Source organism: Trypanosoma cruzi, genomic scaffold (assembly GCF_000209065.1).
Source record: "Trypanosoma cruzi strain CL Brener 1047053516637 genomic scaffold, whole genome shotgun sequence".
Taxonomy (NCBI): domain Eukaryota; phylum Euglenozoa; class Kinetoplastea; order Trypanosomatida; family Trypanosomatidae; genus Trypanosoma; species Trypanosoma cruzi.
In genome coordinates this window covers 15,042-37,068 of record NW_001849293.1, presented here as the reverse complement: position 1 = coordinate 37,068, position 22,027 = coordinate 15,042, and the positions used below count along the sequence as shown (strand labels likewise).

The window sequence follows — 22,027 nt, the reverse complement described above, 5'->3', positions numbered from 1 at the left end:
GGACTTCTTATATTCGAAACATTACACTTAACTATTTTGTATGAACACTGGAACTCGTCGGACATCGTCACGCCGGCGCTCAGGCACTCCAAAACGCGACACTGAGACGGCTAGGGAAAAAATATCTCCCGAGGAGTCGTACAATCTTGTGGTAGAAAGGAAATTTACTCCAGAAAAGGACAAGTGGGATGGTCAATATGAATTCTGTGGTCCCTGGGGCGCCCTTGGCATTATGTTACTGTCGCATGTGCTGATATTTTACTTTTTCGTATGCATAGAGAAATTTCAAGGTACAATGATATACCCAGGTCATCCACTACTGCAAGGGGAGAACATGTTGAACGTGTTTTGGGAGTATCTGAGTGTACATGCGACACCGACATGGGAGACGTTTGGCGTCTTTACAGGTTTTTTTCTTCTTGAATACATATTGGCTGCACTGCTTCCCGGTGTGTATGTCAAAGGACTTCCCATTCCAAGTGAAAATGATTACCGCTATGTCTACAGGTGCAATGCCGTTCATGCATGGTATTGTGTCATTCTGTTTGTGGGGGCATTACATTTTACTGAATTGTTTCCTCTCTGGAAGTTGCGTGAGGAATATGGCCGTTATTTGTCCACTGCTACTATATGGGCTGATGCCATATCGATTTGGGTGTATATTTCTGGTCTTCGAAAACAAATTCGCATGTCTCATAATGTTTTTTATGACTTTTTTATGGGATCAGGTCTCAACTTTCGTCTCCCCGGTAATGTGGACGTGAAGTTGTTTGCAGAATGCCGGAATTCATGGGTGTTGTTGATGATTATTACTCTAAGCAATGCCGCTGCGATGTATCGAGAGATTGGCTACGTTACAGGCAACATGTGTTTTCTTGTTTTTGCACAGCTCTTGTATGTGAATGCGATTCAGAAGGGTGAGGAATGTATTATCACTACTTGGGACATTTTTTACGAAAAATTTGGATGGATGCTAGCTTACTGGAACACGTGTGGGGTGCCATTTTTGTATTCCATACAGGCATTATATATTCAGACAATTCTTAAGGATTATTCCTATAAACCATGGCAATTGGCGCTTATGGTTTCGACTCTCATTCCAGCGTACTATATCTGGGATAACGCCAATTCACAGAAGAATCGTTTCCGCATGATGCGTCACGGCGTCCCTAAGTACATCATCCAACGTAGGGCATTTCCGCAGCTGCCCTGGGGACATATTGAAAACCCCCGTACCCTGAAAAGTGAACGCGGTGAACTTTTTGTGGACGGATGGTATCGCTACGGCCGTAAACTTCATTACACGGCTGATCTGGTTATGGCATTTTTGTGGGGTGCGTCATGCGGATTTGACTCTTTCATCCCATTCTTCTACTTTTTCTTCTTTATCAGTCACCTTTTGGACCGCGAGCGCCGTGATGACCACCGCTGCCGTAGGAAGTATGGTGAGCTGTGGGAACGGTACCTGAAGTTGGTTCCGTATAAACTGATCCCGGGAATATATTAAGCTTTAAATGATGTTTTTATTTTATTTTTATTAATTTCAGCCCTTCTAACCTTTATTATTATTGTTATTACTATAAATGATGAAAATAAAGGTATGTGCTCTTCCTTTTTTTTTTTCTTTTGTTATTATTATTACTTTTGTTTGTGATTTTTGTTTTTGTTTTACGCCTTGTTTTTCAGTTACTCGCTCTTTTTTTTTTTTTTTTTTTTTTTTTTTTTTTTTGCGCGTGCGTTCTATTTTTATTCCACTCCCAGATTTGTTTTTTTTTTTTTTTTTTGTTGTTGTTGTTTTGGTTTCCAATTCTACGTATTTATATTTATATTTTTCTATATACGTGTGTGTGTCTGATGGTGCACCAACCCTCGTATATGAACTGTGGGCTGCGTTCACGTAATTCCACACTCGTTAATGAATAATTCTGGGTGGTAACGTCAACTCCTATTATTTGCCTGTTCCGCCGCTCAGACCCCCACGCCCCCACCGTCTGGGGGCCACATGGAATTTGTGCCCTGTGGTTCCAGCGGGTGTTGGTGTGTTGGGCGTGGGTTGTGCGGGGTTGGCGTGGTGCAAAGTGCGGGGGTGAGGGGCGCGTCTGTGAGCAGGAAAGGTCTTTTGAAAGGAGACAAAAAAAAAAAAAGATTGAAAATTTTGACGCTGATGGTTTTAAAGACTTTTTTGAGGCAAAAACGAGCTGAGAGGTGAATGAGGATGAATGATGTTTTGGAGCGAGCATTGACGATGTCAAGTGGATTCTTGCTGCCAAGGAGAGGGAGGGCGGTGGCGGGTCAAAACGTGAAGGGGGCAGAAAAAGCAGAAGGGAATAAATTTTTTTTTATTTCTTTTATTTTTCATTTTATTTTTTAAAGACGGCGTGCGTGTCCCGGAAGTCTGTTAGAAATGTGCGAACAGATGCAGCTCAGTGTATAATATTGCGTCCTGTTCACCTACTCTGCCTTTTTACCCATTATTCGTTTTTTCTTTTCAACGATACCGCGTTGGAGGGCGGCGAGTGCAGTTCCTGTTTCCCTGTGATTCTACCTGCCCCCGCCTTCCTTCGCGTTGAGGAGAATCCGGCGGCTGCGAGGCTCTTGAAGGACTGTCGCTTCGTCCGCTCACAACGAGCCCGGTTATGGTGGCGTATGCTCGTTGATTTCACTTGTTTTTGGGTATTTAAGTGCTGGATGAGCCTCAACCGAATTTTGGGGATGTTGGGTGCATTGAGCCAAACTGCAATATCATTTTTTTTTTTTTTTATTTTACGCTTTTTCTTCTAGGAATATTGAACAAGGCCTCATTCGGGCGTATATTTGATTGGGCGTTGTATTAAAATTAGGCTTTTTTTTTTCTCTGTTTGTGTGTATGAGTTCTTTATGATTTCTCTTCCTCTTTCTCTCTGCGTGTGCGTGAGGGAGACGGGGAATATGATGAAACAAACGGTGAATGGGGTGTTCTGTGAAAAAAAAAAAAACAAAAAAAAAGAACGCAGAGAGAAGGAAAGCAATAAAAACGGAATTGGGGCAAAAGACAAAAAAGAGGGCTCCGTGGTGGTTTACACGACTGCAAATGAACATGAAAAAGAGGGAGGGTACAAGGGCTTGAGCGAGCGAGGCTCTGCATGAAATATATATACATATATATATATAACATGGATTGATTTTCAACAAAAGCAAACAAATATTTGGTGTTAAAGGAGAAACTCGCATGTATGCAAAATCGACAGTGCTGTTGGTTGTATTTTTATCTGTGTATATTCGTATGCGCGACCATGAAAATTTATGCATGAATGCGTTTCCCCTTCTTGGTAATTGTTATATTTATTTATATATTTATTTTTTTAATAGGGCCTTGTGAATAGAATGATCGCGTGAGAGCTGGCTAACTTAGGCAGTGTATATATGTACCCTGATAAAACGAATACAATTCCTTGCGACACCCTTTTGTCTTATGAATCTTGGGAGGCCACGACTTTAGGGGAGTAGGGAAGCGATAGCGGCAATATAACTTTATTTTAATTTTTATTTTACCGTCCCACCCGCCCTCTTTTGATTCCCATCCTTGCGGTGGGGTCTTGTGGCTGGAGGATCCCAAAGTCTGCTATTTCGCAAGTAATAAATATTTACATACATACATATACCTAGGTGTGATCCAAAAAAAAAAAAAAAAAAATGCTGCGGCGTAGCGCTTTGGTGGCGGACAGTTTCAAGGAACACTACCACCGTGTCCATCTACCGAGACGGTTAGCGTTGCAGCGGTACATCCGCCAACAGACACTCCGAAAGCAGGCAAAGGCGGAGCCGGAGGTGCCGTACAAATACAACCGCTGGTGGGTAAATGCCGATCATGAATTTGTGCACCAGCACGCCTTTGTCGAGGACCCGGAGGTGACAAGGGCCAAGCGTGAACTGCTGCCACCCGTGACGAAGGAGAACATTTGGAAAGACCCTCAAAAAACATTCTTCATGCCGTTCGCGCCGTACATTCGTGTCGTAGACTACCCGAAGGATCCAGATTCGAAGTTTATGAAACCGGTGAATGTTCCTCGCTGGAAAGACTACATGCAACGCACAAAACCTGTCGTGCCGCGGACGTGGTACTAACGAAGGGCGGCCCACCAAGAAAAAAAAAAAACAAGGAATGAAGAGTTCTGCAAGGGAAAAAAACATGCACCTTTTTTAGATTTTTAATGAGCTTTTGAAGAGGATGTTCACGGGGCACGCGGGCTATATAATGTAACGTATCCTGATACGACGAGGGAATTTCTTTACGAATGCTTTTCTATTATATAACTCTTTCGTTAACCGCGATGAAAGGAGTCAGGGAGCCGATAACGTTTAGATGATTTTAAACTATTTTATTATTTTTACGGTCACAGAAGTTCGCTGCAATTTATTTTAGCGAAATGGTACGGATTACTTTTGTACGGCGACGGAGTTAATTGACATGGATGCCAGTACGGCGATGTCCGGGTGCAGCTCACTTTTATCGATGAACACGGGTCGTTGGATGCGGTGGTAGCCGCCTCCACAACAATGACAGGCTTACGCTTGGTTTCAGGAGACATCGCCATGCACTGGGAGGATACGATGTATTGCGGGAAGTATTGCGAGTCTCCGGACGCCTCAAGTACCAAAATTCGAGGCACAGTTGCTCCTGCCTATCGTGTGCGGGCTGCCCGGGGGTTGTGGGTCCAGCAAGGGCTGACCATTGCTGAAAGAGCGTAGACTGAACACCGACCACGCCAACGCCGTCGCCGACGCTCGGAATCGGCGTGCGCAGCTTTACTCGCAGGTGGAAGAGGCGCATAATTACTTGTCGGCGCGCGAATGTCACATTGCGGTGGCCGGCGGTCCTCTTGCAGGACGCGGAGACGCCGTGCCAACGAGAAGCGCCCACCTCTCGGAGAGGGCCGCCAGATGAGCCCCCACGCATGCATGCGCGACGATGGCGTCAGCACACGGCCACACCAACCGCATCGTTGATGGCTGGGGGCGTGCCAGCATCCACGTTTCCCTGACGCACTCTCACGGGAGAGAGACGGCGGGTCAACACCCATACGTCTCAGGGCAATGTGGGGAGACCACATCTCCCTCACTCGATTTCTTTGCCTTCCCGCGCTTCCCCCTTGGAAGATGACTCCGGTCCAGAGAATCAATTACTGCATTTTCTTGCATTCGACGTCACCACTTGGGTCCCGCGTATATGGAACGAGGGCGTCTCCGGTGTCCTCCTCGTAGACCCCCGATGCGCATACAGTTATTATTGGCAATAAATGGACGCTCAGGTTCAAGTTGCCTTTGACGGTTTGGTATCGTGCAGGCGCGCGCTGGAGATAGCTCGGGATCCCACCGATCAGCTCATGGATTTTGGCAGGGCCCTACTGCGGAGCTTCCGGATGCAGATCATGATGGCGTCCGACCCCGGCATCCCGCTCCCCAAACTTCGCGACCGCCTTCACATGGCTGTTCATGGGGCTGACACCTTCGCGAGGGCAACCCAGCCTCTCGTGTAACGGCGAGCTACCCAACAACAACGACTGTTGCGATGCCGATTGTGTCGCATTTGTGGACACGACGCATCTGCATGCAACGTGCGCAGCGCAGCCAGAAGAAATGACTTGCAGCACGGACGGCCGCCAAAAAACGGCGAGGGGCTGCCGGCCGCTTATGAAGGCGGAAGAAGGCAGCCCCATCCCTTCCTGTATGGCGTCGCACCGCACCGCCGATGCTCCGCCCGATCTCTCAAATTGCCCGACGCAATCGTCGACAAGGGCAGTGGAGCTTATCCGCCAACGACGCTCGACTGTGGTACGAAGAATCACCGACATCTCCGCTTTGGGCCGGCCATATGAGGAGCGCGAACGAGTAGGCTTGAGAAATGTGTGCGCTGCCAAGGAAGGAGCAGAGAATGTCACTAGCGGGGCAATTTTCATTTTTTTTGTGCTTTGCTGCACGCACGAACAGCCGATGAACGAGGAGAGCTGCGCGGCCTTTTTGGTGGCAATATTAGATGTGGCGCCATCGACCCGACAGCAGCACGCCAGGATGCTGCGGTCCATAGTGTAAATAAATTCAACCCCGCTGGACATGGTGATTCTGGGGTCACGAAGAATTGCGGCGCGACCCGAGACGAAGCAGGCGCGCCCCTTGACAGAGGAAGAGAGGGATGAATTTATCCGCGGCCGAGCCGATTGGAAGCAACGTGTTGTTTTCTGAAATGCGTGGATAACGACAAGCCGTTTTTCCGGGATTGCGGCCTTGACACCCAACAATGTCACGCTGGAGCCGGACGGGACCGTAATTTCTGATTGGTCCGTGGCGTCGAAGACGGCGAAAGCGGATCCCCACCGCGCCTCGCGGTTCGTCGGGATACGAGGGCAGGATGCATTGGACACTATAACGTTATGCAGGACACTTCAACACAACGAAAAGCTCACGAATCTTACGACTGCCCAAGTCTAACGCACTCTGGCTCCTTGGAATGCCACGGCGCATCCCACAAAACGGGGTGCGTTGCGGCACGCGGCTCAAATCGTGGAGACATACAATTTGGACCCACACGTGATCTCGCAGTTGGCGAAGCACTTCGACCCGTTTGACCTTCCCCAGAACACAGTGCGATATTTGGGGCGGTACACAACACTGCTGACCCAGATGTCGTCATTGATCGCATTTTTGTAAAGGGAGAAGCTGCTGAAGCGCAGAAGCCCTGGCTGAGAGCAGCGGAGCGTTTTTTCATGATCTTTATCACAATCATGCTGCTACAATAGCGAGACGCGCGACAAGGACGCGTCTGGCCACTCCACAAGATGAACACGCTATCCCGTTACAGCAAGTCAGCGTGCCCGTATTGAATCCAGAGCGGATCAGGGGCCGGTTGAACCCGGCTACCTTGGAGAGAGTCGTGCAAGCATGGGGACTCGTTGGGCGGCCCCTTTTCCTTTGTCCTTATCCGGTAAGCGCGCGGACGCTCACGGAGGATTCCAACCGCTGACGCGAGAGTGTTACGAAAAGCAGGAATAATCGAGGACGCTTCGTCCACAATAACAGGCGGATGGATAATACCTTTCTCAGTTGTGGAGGAGAAAACCACCGGTTTGAGACGAAGATGGATCGCGTGGCCACACGACAAGAACAGAGACGACCCTTACGAGGCGAATTTTCCTCCTTTACACATTTTCCATTATTTGCCGCCTGTGATGGCTGAGGCCGCTTCCTGCCTGGAATTAAAGGCATCCTTTTTCCGGTCTTTGTTGCTGCGGGGACTCGGCATCTCTTTCGATGCCGCGTGGAGGACGGCACGCTGGTGGAGCTCACACGGCTCCCTATGGGATACAAGGCCGTCCCAGAAATTCTCCAGATGATTACCTTGGCAATCGCCGGGCTGACGACGGTGGTTCGCTCCCTCTGGGCTGCACCTCCATTGGTGCGTGTCGACGTATGGATCGATAACATACGAATTGCAGGGCCGAAAAGCGGTGTGACATTGTGGGAAGCCCAAGTGCTTCGTAATGCGGACAGTTGCCACGCCACGATATGGGAAGATCGCGAATTGGGCGCTACGCAGTACATCTTTCTGTGGGTGCTGTTTGATCATACTCACGCCGGGCGGTGTCCCTGAGTGACAAGTTTGTCCGGTGTGTATGCGCCATGCCGTCGCTGAAATCTTTAACCATAGCGGAAATGGAGGTTCTGGCGTCACGGTTTTTGTACGCGGCGGCCACTTTGGTTCAGGCGTTTATTTGACTACTGCTTTCAAATCAAGGCAGTGCGACGACGATTATTGGCACCTAACCAAGGGATTGTGCTGGAGACATCCCCGGCGAACCTTCCACCGGCAGCGGTTGGTTTGGGCTAGAGGTTACGACACACCATCGAGAATATAATCGTAAGCGAATCATCAAGCCCACGGAAAGGCATCGGCTGCCATCATCACGGGTGTATCGCTCCATGGATGAGGAACAGTTTTTATTCAAGACTCCGGCGACGTTGAAATTGCCGGATGAAAGTGGGAGAGGAAGCCTTTTCTTATCATGCAGGCCGAGGCGCGCGTGGTACGCTTAGCCTTATCGGCCTTTTCCGCCATCTTGCCATCCACCATGGACATTTTGGTGGACAACACTTCGCCGCAAGGAGCGGCGAATAAAGGCAGCTCAAAATCACACGCCATGACGTGGGGGCCGCAACGGATGTGTTTGTTGACTCTCGCGGAGTGCGGGCAACTTTTGCCTACGTACGGTCTGCAGAAAACCCCGCAGATGGCGTGTCACGCGGTCGTGTTTTACACTTCAGCACTTGGCGAAGGAGGAGAAGTGGCGAAGGGCAGCGGCGGTTTCTTGTGGCTGGATGAGCCCCAGGTCTTCCACTTCGTAACGTATAAAAATAGATATATCGAATCCGAATGGAGTGAGCGGGCCACAATTGTGGCTAATGGATGATGTATGTAAATATACACTTACTTGGTGTAAACTTTTAGAATGCGGTGAACCCACTTGTTTTCATCTACTTCTCATTCCGTCCTGTTTGACTTCTATTATTGGTAGCCTCAGGATGAGGAAAGCGGCCCAGTGGATATTCACTTTTTGTCGCCGCGTGGAGTGACGCACCACTTCTCATTGGGTGCGGGATGGCAGTGAAATTTTGTGTGCCGCGTCATGGATGGATGAGGCACCACTTCAACGTGTGGCTGGCGTGGTGGGTGCTCGCTCGGGGTGCGTTGTGTGTTGGATGCGGGGATGTGGCCGTATCCCGTTGCCCGTGAGAATGTTCTGGAGGCGGTGGCGGTGTGTGCGTTTGTTGTGTGGAGGGCCGAACCCTCTCACCCGCGGACTGACAGCACTGCGGTGTTTGTGTGCTTCAGCGGCGTTGTGCGAGCATGTCCTCTTTTAGAGTTTGTGTGATGGCGGTGCCACAGGGGTGTGGGACCGTGACCAGCGGAATGCGTGGGCGAACCCTCCGTGCGCACCACGTTGTTGTTGTTGGCCCTCTCCAACACTGTGCTGGGTGGATGGTGCTCGCTTGCCGTCGTTGCGGTGGTCTCCGTGCATGTGGTGTGCGTCACGCTGTGTGGATGACTCTATTTTTGTGGCTGCTGGTCATATCCGTGCGTATCTCATTTCTTTCTTATTCCCCTTTTGATTGTTTGTTAGTGTTCAGTTTTAACTCGATCCAGCTAAGAAAATAAGGAGAAACAATGCCTTCAAAGCGCAATAGAGTGCAAGGTGGCAATGCCAAGGGCCGAGCGTCTGTTGTGCCACAGGGAGATTCTCTTAAGAGAGCGAGGTCGGACCTTGAGGGTGACACAGCTCAGCTCGCTGCGACTCCCATAAGAGTGGAGGAAGCGCAACTACGGTGGACCATGTGCAGCTACGTGAGCGACATCCTGCTGGACGGAGAGACCGACATTTCCGATATGAAGCTGAATGCTTTTCTTCGGGAGCATTTTGGCTCCAGGGCGGCCGTTAGAAAAAGGAAAGTGGATATGTGGGACTTTTTGAGGAGTCCCGATGCCTACATAAAAGACCAGCAGCTGCTTGAAGAAATTTCTAATTTAAAGGATTATCAGCTTTTAACAGATAGGCGCAAGCTTACGGAAGGGAGTGTGAACTTTCTCGAAGACTGGATTGAATTTAAAGAGAAGGCTACTGTCACTCCTCTTACAAGGAAAAAACTTACCGATGCCCTCACTCAGATACAGAAAGAAGTAGCAAAGTGGGAGGAAGAAGAAAGGGCGAAGCGGAGGGCAGAAGAAGATGTGATGCAGGATACTGAAGAAAAGACAACCCAGCTGGAGGGATTCTACGAGTCTGTGTACGGTGCGAAGTGGGGCCATGTCTTGGGGTTTTATGACAAGAAAATTTGTGAGGACCGAATGGAGGTACGTGAGGGAAAACCACCGCAGTCATGGACGTACAAGAAGGAAGGTCTAATTTTCGAAAAGGATGACGGTGTGGAGCAATTCAGCCCGCCACGTCCCAGGCTGATGGTGCTCACCTCGGACAAGGGATGGCCGTACTCGTGGAGGGAGAATAAACCCATTGTTGACTGCTATGTGAACTGTGAGGTGGATCGAGTGTGGCGGATTGTCAAGGACGATCTAAAAGGCTTGTCTGGCCCTCACGGTGTGTACCGCCCCACGCTTAGGGAGCGTCTCTTGATTGGAACGCCCGGGATCGGGAAGTCGATGAATGCCGGCTCGTACCTTCTCTATCAGCTGCTGCACTGCGATGCCGAGGAAATCAAATTGGTAGTCCACTGTTTTGGAGAGGGTGAGGCCTACGTCTTTGACAAAACCGCCAAGAAGGTGACAAAATACGTGGGTAGTAAAGCATCCGAGAGTGTTGTGTCGAGTTTGCCGCAGTGTGGGGTGAAAGGGTATATAATCTACGATGTGCCAACGAATGAGGTACAGCTGCCGATAATTTTTGAGCCTCATACCGGATGGGGCACGATTGTGCTGGCATCCCCAAAGGTAAGGAACATTAATGAGTTTGTGCGTCAACGAGTTTCCCACCTAATCATCATGAATTACCCCGACGAGATGGATATGAAGGCGATGTGTGCGTGGATGACGCACGATGAGACTCCACAGGAGCAAGAGAAATACTGGTGGATGGTCCGCCAGCAAATGGGTTTTCTGGGACCGATTCTGCGTTACATCTTTGATGCGAAAGAATTCAGTAAACGCTATAATGAACTTGATCGTGTCTTGAGATCGGTAAAATCCCGAGATGATGCAAAGCGCATTACGCATGGAGGAATGACGGCATGGTTTACCGAGAATTCGTTTTGCAAACTTATGTGTGTTAAACGAGAAAGAGGAGTATTTGGTACCGAGGATTTTAGGACCGACTTATTATCTCGTCACGTTGGGCGTCGAGTATTTTTCTTTGCGCAAAGGATAGCCCCCTTGAATGAGATTTGTAGTCTTCAGTAACGAGGAGTAAGAATGCTCTTTGCGTCTGTATTTGTGGAGAGATATGCTTTGGACGCATTCAGGAATGAGGCCTTTTTCAATAAAATAGCAGAGAAACTCAAGGAGCTGAGGCCGCCAGCACCCCGAAAGCCACTGAACACCGTGCTGAGGGTGACTCCGGAGGACATCCCACCGAGCCGTTTGGATTGTTTCCATTGCAACGCGGACCTAAGAAGATTGATGTAAGGGACCGGTGGACAGAGAAATTTCCGCTGGTTGGGCTGCGGATAACTACGGCGTGTCGACATCACAGGAGCGCCAGCACTGTGAGGCGGTTCACTGAGTATCCGGCGGCGTGTTTTGATGGGTGGGAGGAGTTATCCCGAGACATGTCGTGGGAGTTTATTTACGTGCAGCACGCAGGCATTGTGCTGATGGGTGGCTGGCAGAGACGTGATGTCGTCAATTCCAATGTAGTGAGCGAGGAGGAGAACCAAGAAAGTCTGAGTTTCTGGAAAAAAAACGTACACCAGTACCAAGCGTCAATACCATCTGGAGTTTTTAGAAGAGGCGAGGCTTCTCCGAAGTGAGGAAAAAACAACAAATAGGAAAACAAGACAAATTGGGGAATGAAAGGGATAGTTTGGTATCTGGTGAAAAAAATATTGGGGTATTTTTATATAGTTGGATGCTTTTGTTTCAATGCGGTGCGGGTGCACCAGCACCAGGTGGCATTAAGGCACACAGATGCCAAGAATGTCCAACGCTATCGAACATAACAGTGACGGAATAAATTAGGGAGGGAGTGGGGTTGTTTTGGTTTTGTTTTTGCTTTTTTGCTGACAAACATTGGGTGATTTTCATATATTATGTTAATTGTGTTTGTGCATACGAGGCACAATCGGAGAATTGCTCTCTTGTGGTAGATTCATTGTGGCTAGCGGTGCCGCAGTATTGCTGCATTTTCCATTTTAATTTTATTTTGTTGTAGGGCCCATCACAAACGGAAACATATTTAAGGGATGGACGAAATATAACTTCCTTTGGAGAAATAGCGCACTCCGTGTAACGGCACTGAGTGAGGCGCCGCATTCCATTGAAGGCAGGATGGCTGTGTAAATTTTGGTGCCGCGTGACTGGTGGATGGGTGAGGGTCCACTTCAACGTGTGACTGGCGTGGTGGGTGCTTGCTCCGGGTGCGTTGTGAGTTGGCTGCGGGGATGTGGCCGTATCCCGTTGCCCGTGAGAATGTTCTGGAGGCGGTGGGTCTCTTCTCGTCGTCCATGGCGGGTGGCTGCTGCCGGTGCGCACTGGTTTCCCTTGCAACTCGCTGTGTTTCTCCTCCATGACTTTTTCCATTTCCTTCACACACGAAAAGGAAGTAAAACAAGCGCGAATCGCTACTGTGCACCCTGAGGGCTCTGAAAGGAACAACAACAGTACACACCGCCCACACACACGTATTTATATACTCTCAAGCGTTGCTGCTGTGAAGGCACCCCGCACACACAACCGTACTCGCGTGACCGGATCCGGCGAAAGGAGGGAGGAAGGAAGAGAGGGTGGGCATCAGAGGCCCAACATGTCCCGGCATCTCTTCCATTCCGCGGTGCTGCTTCTCGACGTGTTATGCGGCAGTGGGGCTGCACACACTGTGCAGACGAAGACTGACGTTGATCCATTCACAGGGATCGGATGGACATCCTCTCAATGGGAAGCCCCTACAAAAGTTAATGAAAAATTATTCTCGCTCCGCGTTCCCAGCCTTGTTGAGGTGAACAATAACGTGTTCTTCGTTGCTGAAGCGCTGTGCAAGGAAAAAGGAGAAAGCTGCAGCCGTACTGGGATTGCGTCAAGGCACCTCGATCTAACTGATGATAAGCCAACGGAGATATTGACGGAGGACGCAAGTTTGGTGGTGCAGTTTCCAGAGGGTGTTGCGACGGGTACCGTCGAGGCAAAGGACACAATGCGGCCAACGACAGTTGTTTCTGGCGACAATGTCTACATGCTTCTGAGAAATCAGAGCGTTACACCGTCGGTGGGTAAATTGGCTACTGCACGTGACTGGGGGCTTTTGCTGGTAAAGGGAAGCGTCAGTAGTGGCAATGTAATCACGTGGAATGAGACTCATGCGGTGACGTTTGGAAACGATGAATATGCTGCTAAATTCCTGACCCAGTTGGTTTCTGGCGGAGGATCGGGGATTAAGACGAAGGACGGTACACTTATGTTTCCCCTGCAGGCCACAGAGAAAGGAAACACTTCATTGCTGTCCATGCGCTTTGATAAGTCAGAGAATAAATGGAAGCTTTCGCACCAAACGGATGTTGATGGCTGCAGGGACCCGACCATCGTGGAGTGGGGAGAAGAAGACAGACTCCTCATGATGGCTTCTTGTGAGCGAGGTTACCGTGACGTGTACGGATCCACTGTGAGTGGGCGGAGTTGGTTTCCATATGGTGAGACACTCGCTCGCGTGTGGGGCGACGCACACAATCGAAAGGGGCACGGTGTCCAGAATGGCTTCATCAAAGTGACAATTGAGGACAAGAATGTGATGCTCGTCACCCTGCCAGTGTATTCCAAGGACAACAGAGAAAGCAATAAAGAAAAGGGTCGGCTCCACCTTTGGCTGACGGACAAGGCACGTGTGTATGATGTTGGGCCGATATCCCGTGAGGCTGATGACGCTGCCGCGAGCTCCCTTTTGATGAGGAGTGGGAATGAAAAGTTGATCTCAGTGTACGAAAACAAGAAGGGTGATGACGGGTCATACACTCTTGTCGCCGTGAGCCTGGGGAAGCAGCTGGAGCGGATCAAATCCACGGTGAAGAAATGGAAGGATTTGGACAGCGCCTTGCATTCATGCCGTTCCGGTTCCAGCGCCACTTTCGACTTGCCAACGAAGGGTATGTGCAATGGTCCTGTTCCCACTGATGGGCTTGTTGGCTTCTTGTCTGGTAACTTCTCTGAGAACACATGGAGTGACGAGTACCTCTGCGTGAATGCAACTGTGAAGAATGGGGAGAGAAGGGTTCCCAATGGATTGACGTTCCAAGGGTCTGGGGCAGGGGCGGTGTGGCCTGTTGGTGACATGGGGCAGACTGTTCCTTACTACTTTGCTAACAACAAGTTCACTCTTGTGGCGACGGTGTCTATCCACGAGGTGCCGAGGGAAGACAGCAGCCCCATTCCTTTGGTGGGTGTGAGGATGAATGACACCAGCAGCACGGTGCTCTTTGGTCTGTCGTACACCCACGAAAAGAAGTGGAAGTTCACACTTCCCAACGGAACTTATGGAGCTTACGAGGATGATGAACACTATGAATATTACGAAGGTAAGTATAATTGGCAACCAAACAAAACATATCAAGTAATGCTGCAAATGGATGCCAAGGAGTGGGATGTGTACGTTGACAGAATGCGGGTTTATTCTGGGGAATACGACTGGAATCTGTTTAAAGATCACAGGGTCTCGCACTTCTATTTTGGCGCGGAGAATAAGGAGGGTTCGGAAAACAGCCACGTGACGGTGACCAACGTCCTGCTGCACAACCGCATAATCTATGGACGTGAAATTGCGAAACTCAGAGCCAGCAAACTCTCTATTCCAAACCCTGGTGAGGAGTTCCTCACTGAGAAAGAGGAGGAAACACCATCATCACCTGAAGAGGAGGAAGCAGAGCAGGAAGTTGAGGAGGCGCTTCCACGGCCAAAATCATCCGTGGAAGCTTCTGAAGGCAGTTATGCTGCCGCAGTTTCTTCTGGGGGCCGTGGCTTTCACGGAACAAGGGAGGAGGAGACGGAGACGGATGGCAACAGTGGATCGGCGTCTCCACCGGCCCCATCGAGTGTGAGCACTGCCTCTCATTCGGGCGACGAAGGGATGAGTGTCCGTGAAGGCACCTCTCTGCAGGAAGAAGTGCCACCACCTTTTGGGACCGAAGACATTCCGAAGGCCGACGTGGAGCGACCGATCTACGAAGAAGAAGCGACCTCTCCGGAATGGGCCACTGAGCGGCAGACGCAAGAAACCAATGCGCCTTTGGTTGAAAATGGAGACGGTGAGGACGTTGGCACCGCACCGGGTAATGCAAGCATCCTGCCTGGGGAGACCAAGATACCATCGGAGTCCAACGCAACACCGCTCTCGGACCATGGCATTTTGCCTGAGCACGGGCATTTGAGCGACTTGTCGGGCATGGCTCTATTTGCTGAGAGCACCGTGCATGGGTGTGTGTCTCGGGTGCTGTTGCTGCTGCTTCTGGGGCTGTGGGGCACTGCGGCTCTTTGTTGAATAAATTTGGGGAGAAAAATTGCAGAATTCTGTGGAGCAACAACTGAGCGGCATTCCAGCAGTACTCAATGAGTTTTGTCAAGGATTCTTTCTCTTTTTTATGTTTTTTTTTTTTTTTTATGTTTCTTTTTTCTGTTTTCTTTTTCTTGCTGGTGCTCTGCTGAAATAATCAGCACCCCTGTTTGTGTGTTTTCCCCAAAAAACGGTCGCCTGCTGCAAACCGTCATGCGTGACGTGCTTCTCCCTCTTTTGCTTGCTTTTTTTGCCCACACGCGGTGCCGGCCTCATTGTTGTGCGTCCCACGGACTGCACGAAATGAGGATTGGAGGAGCAGGCCGGATGCCGCATGGAATGTGAGGGATGTTGTGTGGGCTGGTTGGAGAGTACAATTCCTTTTTTTATGTATGAGCGGGCAGTATGTATAAACTCAAAAACACGGTTGCATTGTGCTGCATGGCACATGAAATGACATATCTGCCGAGTCAATTGTTTTTTCTTTTGCTTTTTTTTGGTTCTTTTTTCATTTTTCATTTCTTTTTGTTTCGGTAAATCACTAGAGTCTCTTTTCCGTCTATGCCGTGTCCCATGTCACTTTGTGTCTCCGTGTCCTGTTGACTGTCCCTCTGCCGGCTGTGCTGCTGGCATGCCTCCATTTCTTCTTCTTTCTTTCCTGCTAGAGGCACCGATGGTCCGCGACGACGATTGTTTGTGCACCCCTCTGTGCGATGCCACGAGGGTGACTGGGCGCCTGCCTGCTGAGTGCACTCGGAGGAGGCGGATGGTGTGCGCCGTACCTCAATTTTGAATGTGGGACGCCACCCGCCACGACCCGCTGCGAGGCGCAGCGCTATTCCGTCGCGGCGGAGAGGAGTGAAGGACCGCGCCGTGGACTTGTATGCGCCCGTCGCTCTCGTTGCGGCCTTGTGTGTGTGTGTGCTCTGGATGCCCAAACCCACTGGCTCCGCAAATGCGGCAACGGAAGGATGTGGTTGCGTGGAGGCGCCAATGCCACTTGAATCAAACCGTGCCTGTGGCACACACGCAAACAGGAAAGCGAAAGGAAGGATTATTCGTCTGGGCTGCTGGCCGGATCCCCAAATTTCCGAAGGAAATAAAATACGACGGAAAGGGAGAATGAGTAAACGGAGAGGCAGTGGGTTCGCCAAATCTTCGTTGTTTGCTCCGCATATATGTGTATATTTATATATTCTGGTGGCCCCACTCTCGCGACATGTTGAACGCTCTATTCGGATACACCTATTGTATAGCTTACGAAGTGGCGGACTTTGGGCCTCTCCAGCCACAAGACCCCGCCGCAACGGTGGGAATCAAGAGGGGGCGGACGGTACGGCAAAAATAAAAATATTCATCTTGACGTTATCGGTTCCTTTGGTTGCTTCCATCGCGCTCCTCTTAAAGGAGTTCATGCGAATAGGAAGGAATATTAGAGAAATATGTCCTTGTTTCATTGGGAGCTTTGTGAGGAGGATGCTCATGAAGGTGGGCTGGCGTCCCCTAATGTATGTGTGTCCTGGGTAAACGGAGATATTTCTTCACGATCCTTTTCTATTTTGTGAATCCTTGGTTGACCGCGATTGAGGGAATCAGGGAACTGTTGGCGTCCAGACGATTTGTAATTATTTTAGTTTTCACAGCCACAAGGGATCCCTGCAAGCTGATTGAAGGAAATGGCAGTGTTTTCTTTTACACGGCGACGGGGAGAAGCGACATTGGAGCCTGCATGTTGGACCTGGCACGCCAGTACGGCGATGTCCGGGTGCAGCTCGCCTTCGTTGATGAACACGGGCCGTTGGATGCGGTGGTAGCCGCCTCCACAACAATGACAGGCTTACGCTTGGTTTCAGGAGACATCGCCATGCACTGGGAGGATACGATGTATTGCGGGCACTTTGCGAATCGCCGGGCGCCTCAATTACCTAATTTCGAGGTTCGAGTGCTGCTGCCCATCGTGTGTGTGCTGCCCGGGGGTTGTGGGTCCAGCAAGGGCTGACCATTGCTGGAGGGCAGAGACTGAGCACCGACTACGCCAGTGCCGTCGCGGACGTTGCGGATCGGAGTGCTCAGCTTCACTCTCAGGTGGAAGAAGCGCATAATCACTTGTTGGCACGCGGATCTCACATTGCGGTGACCGGCGGTCTTCTTGCAGGACGCGGAGACGCCGTGCCAACGAGAAGCGCCCACCTCTCGGAGAGGGCCGCCAGATGAGCCCCCACGCATGCATGCGCGACGATGGCTTCAGCACACGGCCGCATCAACCGCATCGTTGATGGCTGGGGGCGTGCCAGCATCCACGTTTCCCTGACGCACTCTCACGGGAGAGAGACGGCGGGTCAATACCCATACGTCTCAGGGCAATTTGGGGAGACCACATCTCCCTCACTCGATTTCTTTGCCTTCCCGCGCTTCCCCCTTGGAAGATGACTCCGGTCCAGAGAATCAGTTACTGCATTTTCTTGCATTTGACGTTGCCACTTGGGCACCTCATTTATTTTGTATTGGTGGTGTTACTCTCTCCTTCCTTTCTTTTTATTTTTATTTTTTGTTTCCCCCGCATATTTTACTCCTCCCATTCCTTTCGTATTTCTTTACGCCGTGGCAGCAGAAGGAGGGGGAGGGGATTGAAGAAGGAAGGAGATGAACTTGAGAAGTTTGGTGCCATCTGACAAGCAGCTGACGGAGGAGCAGCAGAGCCACATCCAGAACCTGCAAGACGAAATCGACGAGATATGGAGTCGTCGTGGGGACTACAAGATTGACGACAAGGCATGGGAACACATGCCGCTTTTCATGGACACTATTACAGAGAAAGATATGCAGAAAAATGCGGATTGTGCTGCTCTTGCTAGTATTGCCTACGACGAGGTACCCCCAGAGGATATTGCGGAAAGCAGGAAGCAACATGGCAACAGGGCCATTCAGCTCGCCCTCAATCCGGAGCAGGTGAACAAGGAGAATCTCGCTCGCGCCGCAGTCCATTCCTACACGGAAGGCCTAAATGCGAAATGCAAAGATCCTATTCTGAATTCGCAACTGTATGCCAACCGAAGCCTTGCGCAGTACATCATTCAGAACTATGGACATGGTCTTGAGGACGCACAGCGTGCCATTATTCTGAACCCGGATTATAGCAAGGCATACTATCGTGCAGCGCGGTGCGCGGAGCGCGTCAAAAAGTATGATCTTGCTATTGACCTCTTGTCAAAGGGACGGTGCACAAATCCACCACCGGAAGGGATCGCATTGGAGGAATTTGAAGAACTGGAACGTGTGTGCCGTGAAGGGATGAAAAAATTTCAAAAAAAAGAAATGAAGGATAGCATTCGCACACGGGTGAGGGCGGCGGAAACATCTAGTTTAATGCGTGCACTTACATCTTATGGCATTCGTTTGTCACCCACGCCGGAGGTGAGTAGTGAACAGATGGGGGTGTATGGTCAACACCAGCCATACTTTGACGCAGTTGGTTTGCTGCACGTGCCCATCCTCTTCATGTACGATGAATACCAGCAGACGGACTTTATGCAAGATGTCACGTGTGACGTCAGCACGGCAGAACTCCTTGACGAAATAATGCCGTTCCCCTGGGATGATCGTGGTCGCTATCGTCATATGAATGAAGTTGTTGTTTTCTTTAAGATAGACGATGGAGTAAAGATGGCGGAGTACTACGAGGTGGATCTGTCATGGCCGCTTATGGAAGTATTCCGCTCCGAGTCGTATAAGATGCCCATGTTGCTTCCGGTGCTCCACGTTGTCTGCAGAAGCTCCGAACTGCTTCAGCATTGGAAGCCCCAGAAGCCACGGTAGGGGCCTTTCCTATACTCTTTATTATTTTGGTTTTTTTTTTGTTATTATAACGAACCCTACACATATTCGAGTTAAATCGGCAAGATTCCCCCAGTCATGGTGAACAAGTGACCGAAATAACAGAGGAGAATACGAGCAGTGGGGTCAAACCGGAATACAAGAAACGCAAAGAAAAGATTAATGGAATTGGAAGCAGATGGCGAGGAAATGACAATCCTGAGGAGCAAATAACATTTTCCCAAAGGAAAATAATAATAAAAAAAGGAAGAACTTTATTGTAGAATTCTCTTTAATGGTATACACACATATATATTCTAGATATTGCTGTTTTTTTAGGTTACTTCCTTTTGCTTTACGTTCAGGAGGGAACTCTGAGTGAAGGAGCAAGGGCTGCTTTGGAACTTTCAAACATCTAAACAGCCACGTTGGGTGGAAAAGTATAACGCTGCAAAAGGGTTAGAGGGAGCAGGAGGGTGTTTACAGTCAGCAACCACCGACGATGCTGCTTGGCTTTCCCTCCGAGGTGTGGATTACAATGACCGTGGAGTTTGCGGAACGGCTTGGATTCTACGGAACTACTTTTATGCTCATGACGTACTGCACAATTATGCTGCGTTGGAGCACGAGCGCCGGGAATGCTCTTATCAACGCTTTATACGCCCTCACACCGTTGTCTGCATGCGTTTCTTCTAGTGTATCAGATGGGCGGTGGGGTCGACCGTACTCCCTTGTTGTTTTCTTGACAACGTATGCGGTTGGTTTATCGATGGTGGCTCTTTCTTCGTTTCCCCTTATGTACGGTGAATTTCCACTGGATCCATCTGTTCTTGGCGTTGCTTTGTTTGCTACGGGTATTTTGCTTTTTGCGTTAGGTTACGGTGGGATGAAGGTGTGCACGAATCCGCTTATGGCCGATTGCGTCTCGGATGCCTACAAAGATAACGAGACACAATGCCAAGTGGTGCTTTCGCAACTTTTTCGTTGGATTTACGCCATAACAAATAGTGGATCTCTTATTGGCATTATTGTGCCCCCGCTACTGCGGTCCTTGGATGGGCGAAGTGTTGTGATGGGATCCGTGACGCACACAACGGGTTATTACTTTGGATTTTCATTGTCGGCGGTATCATCTATATTGGGGCTATCGCTATTTGTCATGATGTATCATCGTTTTCGTCGTAACGAGCCTTCGCCCTCAACTGTGCTGCTACGCACTTTTTTTCGTGCCATTTTCATACGGTGGTGCTTTGCTGTGGGGCGTATTCATGATGAGGCATTCCTCTCTGCACATCGCTGGGATCTGATTGACTTTGCCGGCTACTCTGTCACGGCTAAAAAAAGTACCGATACGGTGGCATCGCATGATGCCTTGTCGGGCGCACCTGAACTCTCGGTGAAATTACGGAATTGTACGGAAAGCGGTAGTGGCAGGGAGCTCAACCAAGGCAGGGAAGCCGTTGCAACGGAGTGGAATGTCAACGAGGCGAAGCAAGACGACATGCCAAGTCAAAGTGCTTCAAGTGACGCCGATGGGTTGGACCAGACCTGGATAGCTAACGCAAAGATGATTGCCTCCGTGTGTCGTGCCCTGGTCGCAATGCCGATCTATTGGCTAATCACAAATCAGTTTAGTACCAACATGATTCTACAAGCAGCAACGACGGGTCTCCCATCGTATATTCCGCCAGAAGTATTCAACAACGTCAATGTCATTTCCCTCCTTATCTCTTTGTTGCTTTTTGATCGCGTTGTATTTCCATTTGTTTTTGTTAACAAAACTCCCCCTGTACGAGGACGTGTGGTATGTGGCTTTGCCACAATGATAATTTCTATGTTTTGGTGTGGCGTTGTGCAGATAAATATAGATCACCGTGGAAAATATGACGAGAAGGATATTTATCATTTGCTTCCTGGTATGACAATGGTATCACCTCTGTGGCTGGTTCCGCCCTACATCATGCAGGGTGTCGCGAGTGCCTTGGTAGATACAACCATCATGGAGGTGGTGTACGTTGCAGCACCGACATCAATGAAGGGCACGATGATGGCGTTCTATCTCATGGCCTCTAGCCTAAGCGGATTTCTTGGTCTTGCACTTTCACCTGCGATGCGGCCGAAAAACGCCCAAATAGTCATCTTCTCTCTGACAGGGGCGCTTGTATTGGTGACAGTTTTGTTTTATCTTCTTAATTCTCCCACGGCAGAAGCTGTGACAGAAGCTAGCGACGGTCAGGGGACGGATGTGGCGGCTGATCCCTACACTGTTTCCAAGGAAGAGAAGGAGTGCTTGTTGTTGAAGGGCTTTTCTCGAAGTGAGAATGCGGCGTACTATGGTGGTGTTCTCCATCACAGAGAGGTTTCACACCTGTGAGAAGGTGCATACAGAAACTCCTGGGTCCATGGACATCACAAGCGTGGCTTGAAAAGAGAGAGATGGTTGTATCTTGTACCACGGCACCGTTACGATGATAGCAGAGGGACGGAATACAGGAAAGGGGCAAGAATCGATAAGAAACGGGAGAAGAAAGAAGAAGAAGAATAGGGCACCGGTAATTCGTAGGGGATGTGAATGACAGTACCGCTCAGTTCATTTTTAAACTTGATTGTAAATTTGTCTTGTCCGCTTCTTGATGTGAAAATATGTTCTTTTTCAGTAACGCTGCTTATTTTTTTATTTGGGGTGGAACAAAAACAAAAAGGAAAAAGGAAAAAGCATCAAGTGAGATGCGATGTGTAAGGCCTTTTCTGCCGTTACGCGTTATGGTATTATGGGAAAGTGTGTTGTCTTGATGAACCCACACTTTCCCCTTTTGTTTATTTTACTTATTATGAAATAAACCTTTTGATAGCGTATCTATTCATTCCCAGCCTTACTTTTGATTTTGAAGAAATGATTTCCTTCTGGATCGGCGTCATTGACCATTGTGACGATTCTTCATGTGCGCATACTTCTCTGTGTATTCCTGCGCTACATTTCATTT

At 49.6% G+C, this 22,027-nt stretch overlaps 5 protein-coding genes and 1 pseudogene across 5 annotated transcripts, besides 22 other annotated features; all 6 read left to right on the top strand.

Moving 5' to 3' along the window:
- Positions 1-5,196: part of a sequence feature (heterozygous, non-Esmeraldo-like haplotype) that runs on past the window's edge.
- Positions 41-1,507, top strand: Tc00.1047053506577.120 (sterol C-24 reductase, putative; the record flags this gene model as incomplete). Its single annotated transcript, XM_811795.1, has 1 exon — positions 41-1,507. One exon carries the CDS (start codon positions 41-43, stop codon positions 1,505-1,507), a length of 1,467 nt encoding a protein of 488 aa, XP_816888.1.
- Positions 1,521-1,544: a sequence feature (AT_rich).
- Positions 1,613-1,670: a sequence feature (A-rich).
- Positions 1,697-1,729: a microsatellite.
- Positions 1,739-1,833: a sequence feature (A-rich).
- Positions 2,333-2,369: a sequence feature (A-rich).
- Positions 2,745-2,766: a sequence feature (AT_rich).
- Positions 2,963-2,988: a microsatellite.
- Positions 3,128-3,150: a microsatellite.
- Positions 3,316-3,347: a sequence feature (AT_rich).
- Positions 3,347-3,629: a mobile genetic element.
- Positions 3,502-3,530: a sequence feature (AT_rich).
- On the top strand, positions 3,673-4,104 carry Tc00.1047053506577.110 (hypothetical protein, conserved; the record flags this gene model as incomplete). The annotated part of the gene is made up of 1 exon (XM_811794.1): positions 3,673-4,104. One exon carries the CDS (start codon positions 3,673-3,675, stop codon positions 4,102-4,104), a length of 432 nt encoding a protein of 143 aa, XP_816887.1.
- Positions 4,191-8,409: a mobile genetic element.
- Positions 4,193-4,368: a mobile genetic element.
- Positions 5,197-17,717: a sequence feature (areas not merged during assembly with more than two copies in the genome that could not be assigned to a particular haplotype).
- Positions 8,329-8,396: a mobile genetic element.
- Positions 9,197-11,509, top strand: Tc00.1047053506577.90 (annotated as a pseudogene).
- Tc00.1047053506577.80 (trans-sialidase, putative) lies at positions 12,501-15,218 on the top strand (the record flags this gene model as incomplete). Its single annotated transcript, XM_811793.1, has 1 exon — positions 12,501-15,218. One exon carries the CDS (start codon positions 12,501-12,503, stop codon positions 15,216-15,218), a length of 2,718 nt encoding a protein of 905 aa, XP_816886.1.
- Positions 15,304-15,366: a sequence feature (A-rich).
- Positions 15,705-15,761: a sequence feature (A-rich).
- Positions 16,460-16,677: a mobile genetic element.
- Positions 16,689-17,728: a mobile genetic element.
- Positions 17,718-17,757: a sequence feature (haploid, non-Esmeraldo-like haplotype).
- Positions 17,758-22,027: part of a sequence feature (heterozygous, non-Esmeraldo-like haplotype) that runs on past the window's edge.
- Tc00.1047053506577.70 (hypothetical protein, conserved) lies at positions 17,874-19,046 on the top strand (the record flags this gene model as incomplete). The annotated part of the gene is made up of 1 exon (XM_811792.1): positions 17,874-19,046. The coding sequence occupies one exon, from the start codon at positions 17,874-17,876 to the stop codon at positions 19,044-19,046; it is 1,173 nt and encodes a 390-aa protein (XP_816885.1).
- Positions 19,546-21,417, top strand: Tc00.1047053506577.60 (hypothetical protein, conserved; the record flags this gene model as incomplete). Its single annotated transcript, XM_811791.1, has 1 exon — positions 19,546-21,417. The coding sequence occupies one exon, from the start codon at positions 19,546-19,548 to the stop codon at positions 21,415-21,417; it is 1,872 nt and encodes a 623-aa protein (XP_816884.1).